Source organism: Watersipora subatra, chromosome 4 (assembly GCF_963576615.1).
Source record: "Watersipora subatra chromosome 4, tzWatSuba1.1, whole genome shotgun sequence".
NCBI classification, from domain to species: Eukaryota; Metazoa; Bryozoa; class Gymnolaemata; order Cheilostomatida; family Watersiporidae; genus Watersipora; species Watersipora subatra.
In genome coordinates, this window is record NC_088711.1 from 2,301,590 (window position 1) to 2,311,670 (window position 10,081).

At 36.0% G+C, this 10,081-nt stretch overlaps 1 protein-coding gene across 1 annotated transcript; it reads left to right on the top strand.

Moving 5' to 3' along the window:
• The first annotated feature begins 2,426 nt into the window (after positions 1-2,426).
• On the top strand, positions 2,427-7,767 carry LOC137393196 (large ribosomal subunit protein eL32-like). Its single transcript, XM_068079642.1, has 4 exons — positions 2,427-2,467; positions 2,614-2,733; positions 5,493-5,645; positions 7,553-7,767. The coding sequence occupies exons 2-4, from the start codon at positions 2,632-2,634 to the stop codon at positions 7,709-7,711; spliced, it is 414 nt and encodes a 137-aa protein (XP_067935743.1). The 5' UTR covers positions 2,427-2,467; positions 2,614-2,631; the 3' UTR covers positions 7,712-7,767.
• The last annotated feature ends 2,314 nt before the right edge of the window (positions 7,768-10,081 follow it).

The window sequence follows — 10,081 nt, forward strand, 5'->3', positions numbered from 1 at the left end:
CTAAGTAAAAAGCTGTGTAAGTAAACCTGATTGCTTGCAGTCACAGCTAGAGGAATTACTGAGTCAGACACTCTAGTATTGTGGTCATAAAGGTTTGACTCATTAGCAAGGAGGTTATCAAAGTTTTTAACAAGGGATGAATGAATGTCAACAGTTAAAATTTTTACAAGGAGATTAATACAGGCCACCTTCCTTCTATCCTTTAATGGTACTAGACCCAAAGAATGCCTAGCCTCGGTAATCCCCTCCCTATCCTCAATCTCAAAACAAAATAAACAGCTTTTCTTTGAACCATTTCTACTTTGTTAATGTGCTTTATTAAATGAGGGTTCAAAACTTGACTTTCATACTCTAGCAAAGGCCTACACAGGAAGATGCAGGCTTTTTTTAATAATCCTAATCAGAGATGGGCACTCGAGTTAACATGCTTGCTCGAGGAAGCCATAAGGTTCATCTCACAAATGAATTGAATCGATTTTCTGATTATTTTTTACTTACTGTAGAATCGAATTGGTTCGGCACATCCTACTAGTAAGAATTAAATCGGCTCTTTATTGCCCCAATAGACGACTTGACTTGCTTTTTTGCTTTCAATAAGCAAAACGACTCAACTCAAAATGCACCGATGCTCTTATTTATTATTACTACTTTTATGATTGTTACTGCGTTGAGGGAAAATCCATCATGGACAGTGATATCCAAAATTACCAATCTGATATTTGATGTGCGCCAAAATGAAGATGTCAGTGCGGTCCCACATTGCTAGCCGCACGCGTTTTCGCAAAACCTCGACATTACTGCGTATATTTCATTGTCAATAATATGTACTACACGCTAATATATTACATCGTTATGGTCTGTGTGTGCACTGAAAATTGATTTTGTCTATTTGGAAGAATGGAGTCGATTCATTAAAGTTAAGATAGCTAAAGAGTTGAGAACTGAATTGTGGTGTTTTGCAATGAATGGTGAAATGAATCGATTATTACATGATCCATGATGCAAAAGAATTGGGAATTGAATTGTTAATTTTTTAATGAGAGTTGAATCATTTTTAAAGCCTTATAAATATCTCTGAACCTGATTTCTGACAAGCCCTAGATGTAATGTTTTTGATGTGTGTGCCCATGATAGATTGTTTGAATTTTCCACTCTTCTAAGTAACAAAAACTCAACAAAAGTAATAAGTTCATTCTGCAGAGTATAGCGCCAGTCAATCTATCTATATATATATTTGATTGACCAATCTATATACATACATATATATTTTTCAATGTTGGTCTGTCTATGTATTTGTCCAGGTAGAGCTATTAAAATCTTGGAATAAAAAATCCGTATCGCAGAAGATTTGATCTCGGACCCTCTCATTCACCAGTCCGATGCCCTACTAAGTTAACTACACGTGCTTGATAGATTTGCTAGGCGATATATGTTGCTATATGGGAGCAAATACTCTACTGCTTTAGGTCACGACACAGGATGATTGCTTAAAGTAACGAGAAGCTGGTAGTTCTTATTAGTACGCTTACTCAAATTATGCATTGGCAATGTGCCAGGCTAATAGCAAGTGGCAGGCAACTTTCATTACCTCTCATTGTTTATAAGCTGATTTTTAATGCCTGGGCAATGCCGGGTAGCCCCGCTAGTGAGTCATTACATTTGATGACATGGCATTTTTATTATTAAAGGATATCATCCATATGTAAACTAATACTTCCAAATTAATGAAATCTTGATGGAAGTTGAACACGTCCGACAAGAAGTTGATTTTAGCATCGAGTAGAGCATGATCGGTGAATAACGTAACTGACTACTAACTGTACAAAACTTCAGAACGTCACAAGAGTAGACATGAAACAGTGAAGAGTCCAAAACAGAGCCCTGCAGAACGCCCAAAGCAACAGACAAAAATCAAAATAATACCATCAATTACTACGCTCCAATACATATTTATCAATTTTTTTCCAATACGTTTGATTATAGATGTATCAATCTCAGTTTTTAATAACTTATAGATAACCAGATGTTACGATAACATCTAAATGTTAATAGATAACCACGCAATTATGAACAAACAAAAATGTAAAAATGCCTTCAAATTGACAAATTAAAAATAAGTTATGCATATCACTCGCATTCACGAGTCTAAACAGGTGGAATGTCTATAGCTAGTTCGCGAATCGACTTTCCATGAGTTAGACGCTAGGTTAATTCGGAAAACTTGAAGTAGTAATTCATACCAGTCTTTGTAAGTATTCGATTTTAACGAAAAGGGTTTACAAACTATTATCAAACGGTTTTTTTAATATTATGCTGTTATATCAAATATTTTTAACTTAAGTAGTAATACATTTTTGTATTTCTATGTTATATATGTTGCATCGATTTAGTTCGAACAGTTTATCATCGACTCACATTAAATAGTAGTGTAGTTTAGCCTTTTCCGGCCATATTTTGGTTGCGAACCGTAAGTGTTTTTGAATGACTGTTTGTTATCTATAGGTTTCAAACCCATCGCATGCCTTCAACATTTTTGGATATATGTGGCTTATATAATATCTTTGCCCAAGATGTTTTACAGTTTAACTATACGTTTTGTGACTCTTATTTTAGATCCAACTGTGGATTAATATGGCTCTTCAAAAGGTCAAGCCTCTGAAAAAGCGTACACAGGTGAAGAAACGTTACAAGAAATTCATTCGCCATCAAAGTGACAGATATGTAAAAGTCACGGTAAGAGCCTATATATGTGCAGAATGTATATCCGATTAGAATCTGCAGTGTATATGCAAATAGTATTTTAAGCAAGCATCTATTGCTGAGGTGAGCGATATTTGTCGGAACACACGTTGTCTTCGAGAATACAACTTTTTATTAGTTTCGGACAGTGAGTTTCACCGTTTTCTCAAGAAGTATACATTATTGTCTAAATAGGAACGTGTAACGTCAACCAATTATTTTCAAAAAATTTCATTTTAAAACCCTCATGTACCATGAACAAACTGTGTTTATAGAATCTTGCTATACCTAACCGGTATTCTAACACGTACCTAACAAAAGTCTTCTCTTTTTGGAAGAATAGGCAATCATTGCCATTCTTACTTGAAAAATACCGCTGCACATTTTTGGTTTATTACATCCATAAATACTCATGAGTATTAATTAAGCATTTTCTTTTCAACGATAACCCATTTGTTTCAATTCGCTCTTGTTAGTAGCAAATTGAAAAACATGCAAATGAAGGCTTGAAACAATTTAGTTGCCATCATTTGTACGAAGCATAACATATACTGCAATTTTGCTTTGTGATTTTGAAAGGAAATCATTAGTAAAGTTTTTCAGTTCTCATATACCCTCAAACCTCGACTCTTGCATATTTTTTGAGCAAATATAGGTCTTGACTAGCAAAGTAATTTCTAACTACAACATCAAAAGTTTTGAAAACACTAATTCGTATGTATGTATGCAGCGCTGGTTCACATAGTTTAATTCTACGTTGTTGAAATAATATTAAACATTGCTTACTTATTTTACTTTTAACATCACGAATACCAAAAAGAATACTATGAAGGTTAGTAGTTATGGAAAAATGAATTAAGCAATAGTTTCCTCACAACTAGAGAAAAAATGATGAAAACCCATGAGCAACCATATTCTGCTCAATTTAAAAAAATCTAACAAGCTGTTTATGAGGAATTGTAACGAAGAATGTGAAAGGGATGTCAAAGAATCTAAAGCAAATTTAAAATGAAAGGAAAAATCCTACAATCAAAAATTTTGCCTGTTTGTCATGTGAACATGAAATGTCAATGAAGCCTCATTGTATTTAGTTAGACTCCTGTCCATAGTGTAGTTTTTACATAGTTTTATAATTACGCAATTGTAATACTACATGCAAATGCATGAACTTTTTAAGCTGTGAAACCAATTGTAATTATACAAAATATTTGAATTACAATAGTTGCTCCTACAAATGATGAGTGGGACTTGTAAAGTAGATATCGGGACAGGTTAATTTTTTATGTCGAGGTTTGACTGTAGGCGTATAGCGTAACATATAACTCTGCGTTGAACCCGCATACAGTCATGCCATATCATGCAAGCTTAATGCGTTTCAGGACTGAGCTTGTATGCCAGTTTTCTCCTAATTCAAAGCGATATTTCCTATATAGAAGAACTAAATGCAAATTAATCCGTTTCCATTTTCTAAAAACGGGCCTTAATCGCTCTAATTGACTCCCTGTTCTCCCAAAGTAACAAATATCTATCTAGTGCTTATGATCTGCAATAAAATTTAACCCTTTTGCAGGCCTAGCGACATTATTGTCGTTTTGCGATACCAACGTTAGTGGTCAAGAGCGACAATTATGTCGCCACGCGAATACGTTTTATAAATTGATTTTTTGTTAGCTTATTGCCTTTTTTATTTAATTCTTTTTACGAATAGTAAACTACAATGGCTAGCAACATGTTGGCAACCAAAAATAAGCCGTTTTGGGGAAAAAACCGATCATTTTTGCAATACTAAACAAACAAAAAATCCGAAATAAAATCATATTTAAATAACATTGGGAATTTTGTTTGTAGCTTCTTTCTGCTTTTGTTTCTGCTTTCTGAATGTTTTCCCAGAGTGCAAAAACTTTGTTTTACTGTCATGGCGTCCTCCTAAGGCTATAGGCAAGGCTATAGAAGAACAAGAATAAGCACATGGTGTCAAGACTGTGGTGAAGACCTCTGCAAGGGCAAATGCTTCCAAAAGTACCATAGCTAGAAAAACAATTGTATGAGGAATTGACTTGAACAATGTTTATTTGTATTTACATGTATCATAAAAACACAATACACGTATACAATATCGTGAATAAGAATGTATCAAGGATTTGTTAAAAAATTGATTTGTGAAAAATTAATTTTCCCAGGGGGTCTCAAATAGCCCCAAAAATCTCGCCTGCGAAATGGTTAATATTATTTACAGTAATGCATGAAGTTCTTACCATCAAGACATATGTAGCATCTAATGGCTGTGTGAGAGACTTCATAGCAACATGTTTAATTTGAAAATAAGTTTCAATTTTACACTAAGCTTAATTCTAATTTTGTCTGTGTTTTCATTTTTATTATCTTATTCCAGCTGGTGTTTCTGTCTCATTTTCACTATCACTTTTAGCTGGCCTTTTGCAAACCGGTCTAACGAGATAGACTGAGCTATGCTCTTCTCAAAAGCGGCCTCTCGTATACTTGGCCACCTAATGGCCACATCGAGAACTGTCCTGTATGCTTGTATCTCAAGGCAATAATTTTCAAAATCGTACTCAGATCTCAAATCTCTCATATACTGGGACACTCATATGTCAATGTATGACTGTACTTATAAAACACAAAGGTATAGTTTAAAATGAGTGTCTTGGGTTGGCATCAAAACCTTTTTACTATATAGCAACTTAGAGATATGAGCATTTTCGCTCATGAAATTATTGACATGTTTTTTTTAGCAAGCATGGCGTAAACCCAAAGGAATTGACAACAGGGTGAGAAGACGCTTTAAAGGTCAATTCCTTATGCCATCAATTGGTTATGGATCAAATAAGAAAACAAAGTTTCTGATGCCTGATGGCTTCAAACGGTTCCTTGTGCACAATGTTTCTGTAAGTATTGACTAACCGATATCAATTTAGTCGTTCTTGCTCAATTCTAAAAACTTGCAATAAAAGCTTAGAACATTCCAAAGTAACTGTGCATCCTTTTACCAAGTGTCAGTGCAATCGTGTTTGTTTAAATTGCATATTGGTATGGTATGTGCACGTCTGTGTCAACTAGGAATTCTAAGAATTCTCTGGTTATTCGTCCAACTACTCTAGCACGGTCAGTATATTTTGGAATGTTTTGCATGGTTTGGTAATGTAGTTATGTTTGAAGTTTAAGTAGCTAGGCTATTATGATTATATTTAGGTTTTTGTTGTATTCTAATTTCTTTACTCGCCCTTCAACCTAAGCCATGTTTTTGTTGTGTTTAACAGTTTTATCTGACTTGAGTGCTGCCTAGATATCCGAAAATAATTGAAATTTTAAAGGTAACAGTTCTAAGTTAACAAAGAATTTAAAACATTGCCATAATGATGAAAATGTTCCAGACTTATTAATGCGTGCCAATGTTATAGTTGGTAACATTGACTTTTCATATTTTCCATGTTGATAAAATCATTTAATTTGCATGTCAGCATCGCACTATGGCTAGGAACTGCAATCCCATGTTTATAATCACACTGAATTATTTACTTTTGTTTATTTTCATATAAGGCATAAACAAACTGGTACCTGGTCAATGAACCTGTAAAGAGCTTATGATTTACATTAAGTCGTCGTCTTACGACCTGTGCGATGTATGTCCACCCGACTTCATGACCATGTCCGTGGGAAGGTCAGGTAGCGCAGTGCGAAGCATAAGCCAAAACTGTCTTTTTATGAGCAATAGAAAAGGGGTTATGAGCATCAATCCATCGTAAGCCAATTCAGATTACCATAATGGTGTTATCAAATAGTATGCTACAAAACTGCAAGTTTAGAAGTTATAAAATGATAATCTATCAAATGCTACAAATATATACCGTACTTTTCGGACTATTAGCCGCTACTTTTTTCTGATGATTTTAGCCATGCAGCTTATATAAGGGTGCGGCTAATCTGTGGCTTTTTCCTTCACCGCTAGGGCGCATTAACGGGAATCTCTAATTAGTGCACTTCTAGCGGTGAAAGAAAATACGAAACAATGCTTCACAGTACAGTTACGTTAGGCACTAAAAAAGCGTCGGATAATACGAAACTGTGCTGTTCGGCACTGTTCCGTTTTAAACAACGAAGTTGCTGCCGCATTAAAAGCACAGTCTTGAGTCCTGCGGCCTATACAAAAGTGCGGCTTATGTATTGTTTTGTTATCGGTTTTCGGAAAATAAAGCAGGTGCGGCTTATATAGGGGTGCGGTTTATAGTCCGAAAAGTATGCAAGAAAATATGACATAAACAAAACCATAGCAAATAAAAAGAAGCCGTGTGTAATCAAAATAGCCTCAAACACGTAGGAGCACAGATTCCATCGTGAATGCGAAAACTTTTCACGTGCATCAAAGTATCAAGACTGTTAAACAAGAAACTACTATTAGCCTGATACAGTTACTAATTATTTCTATGGTTTTGCATTCAAAGTTTTAAGTGACACTACAGAATCGACTTGTGTCCAAATCGTCATACGGCTGGTCAGAACCAAACGCAGCCGTACGTGAAGGAGGACCAGTATCTTTTGCTAGTATTTATTTTGGCTCAGTATTATGTGGGGGAATCTCTCAATTGCTAAATGTTGAAATATATGTAAGTCAGAAATTATAGGTTTTTTTTAATTATGGAATTGTATTGTTTTTGGGGCATCACAACATTGTTTTATGTAGGTGTTTTATATGTTGAAGTTGTTTTATTTTCCATTTGCAACCGCCTGACCTGATTAATGTTTTTTTCTTGTTTTGGTTGACTCTTTTCATTAATCACTGCTTTTTTATTAACAGGAGCTTGAAGTGTTGCTCATGCAGAATAGAACATACGCCGCTGAGATTGCCCATGATGTCTCCAGTAGAAAAAGGAAATCAATAGTTGAGCGTGCCCAACAACTGAATATTAAAGTGACCAATGCCAATGCAAGACTTAGATCAGAAGAGAACGAATAGTTTTCTATCTCGTTGTCTGTTCTAAATAAATAACATTTGAAAAGCCTACAACAAAACCTCTCTGCGCATAATCGTGTGGTACAATTGGTATTAATCAATTTTTTATTAAGGCTATGCATACCTATATTTAGTGGTAATCTGCTCCATAACTACAACACAGTGCCTCTTCGCATCAAGTTCAAAGTGATCACACTCTTTACTACAATTAGTGTTTACATTCAGCCATAAATATATAAACCTAGATTGGCCAATAGGGAAAAAGCCTGTCAGACTTAAATAGCATGACGTAACGTCATTGTATTGTACCTCACGCTTGACTGCACTGTTGTTAACAATGAAGCTAATGAGGAGAATTTGACAAAATCCCATTTATTTTCACATAAAAACCTTCTTGGAAACATAATCCAGTAAACTAAAACAATTCTGTGATAATATCTGATAACCACCTTAGATTAAAACTATAAAAGCTATGAATTGTTGCGAACAAATCATGAGCCATCAGGGCTTTATTTGCCACCCTCTCCTATCCCTATTCTCTCTTTTCCCCTTCTCCAAAGAAGAAGTGAGAAGCGGAAAGAGAGAAGGGAGAAAGGAGGGGGCAAAGAGCCCGCCCACTCACTCAAAGAGCCAGACCCTGGCTAGGTAAATAGACTAACATCATGTTGAACTAAACATGACTAAATATGATGAGCCTGTGAAGTTTTGATCTGATCAGGGAAATGGAATCAATGGCTTTCTTAGCTAGAGCTGGAACGAGACCAAGGAATGCAGGGTTGGACCAGACTCAGGGTCAGACCCAGAGCCGTATAGTTTCACAGAGTCCCGCGACTAACAGAAGCCATAGACCTATTAACTATACTAGACTGGGCAATCCAATGCATCACGGCTCAGCATGGTGTGTCATCACTGTTTACATTGAAAGAATGACGGAGAGAGACAGCTTTGTTGCTACATGTAATTTGACATAACTACTAAAGTACACAAGATATTAGTTTAAAATTTTGAATGCAAAGCTTATACACTATGCATTTCCTACCCTGCAAATTTGTAAAGATAAAGTTGAATATTTCATATGTAAAGTGCCAGTAAAAATGTATATTGATCTATTCAAAAAATATTGCCAAATTATCAATGTTGCCCTATGCTATGGACTAACCTGTCAGATAGTTAGGTGTACAAACTGATTTCAAATGCATACACACTGGTAAATGGTACACTGATCGCAGTCTGCCATGAATATAAATGTTGGGTCTTAGGTGTTATGCAAACAGCATCAGAAAATAGGTTTTTATGTTCACTTTGTTGCTTTGTTCACTTTGCATAGTCCAGGCCACAGTTTTAAGTAGGAAGCCATGGAGAGTGGAGCAACTACCAGCACTGGAAATGATTCGAAGGTAAATGTTACTCCAATTGTTTTCAAGTGTGGTTGTGAGAGGTACCTAGATATGAAGAGCAAGAAATCTTGCGGATTTTTCCGAGATAATCATGCAAATAATAGTTTTTTCCAAAATGTTTTCTTAAAGCTCATTGCTGGCACTAATAATTGAAAAGTTGCTTCGCACAAAGAGGTGCCAACCGCGAAGTAGACGAAGTGTTGCCCATTTCATGAAGTTTTTCATCACCATGGCAGGTGGACATAGGCTAGTAAATGAGTATGGTGATGGCTCTGCTATATTTAGAAGTGTAGCTAAACCCCACGAAAAGATTTTTACTTTATGATGGTCTCATAAGAATGCAATTATTTACTGATTATTTTGCAGGACAGGAGTAACAATTTTTGCTGTGCATTTGGTTGTTCTAATACTCCAGCAAAAGACAGTTAACTCAGTTGCCACACCTTTCCATCGGAAGAAAAACACCGAGACATATGTAACAAGCGGATAGACGCCGTGAAACGTAAGGACTGGATGCCCTCAAAATACTCTGCGCTTGGCAGTGATCTCCTGCAGATCTCCTGGTATGATGATGGCTGCCATACTAAAGCCTACTGCTGCACCAAGGGTATTTGATTCTCTGCCAAAATATTTACAACCAACTCAACCAAAGCATAGATGACTGTTATGCCAACCAACACTATCTAACTCATCCCCACCAGACCGAGATGAGCCAGTCCTGGAACCTTCACTTTGCTATGAAGAGCCAACAGCCGCCAAAGCAATCTGAAGAGATCATTCCCGACTCTCTACATAAGCGTACCTCGTACCTTGGCATAGGGAAATAAATTTTTCAAACATTTCGCGAGGCCAAGTATCTACTTCTGTACAAGCTTAGACAGAATCGTATAGAAACACTGTTCTCAAAGATTCGGGCCAAAGTAGGTTTCAACAATAATCCAGATGTCCGTAGCTTCAAATCTGCACTGAAAGCTCG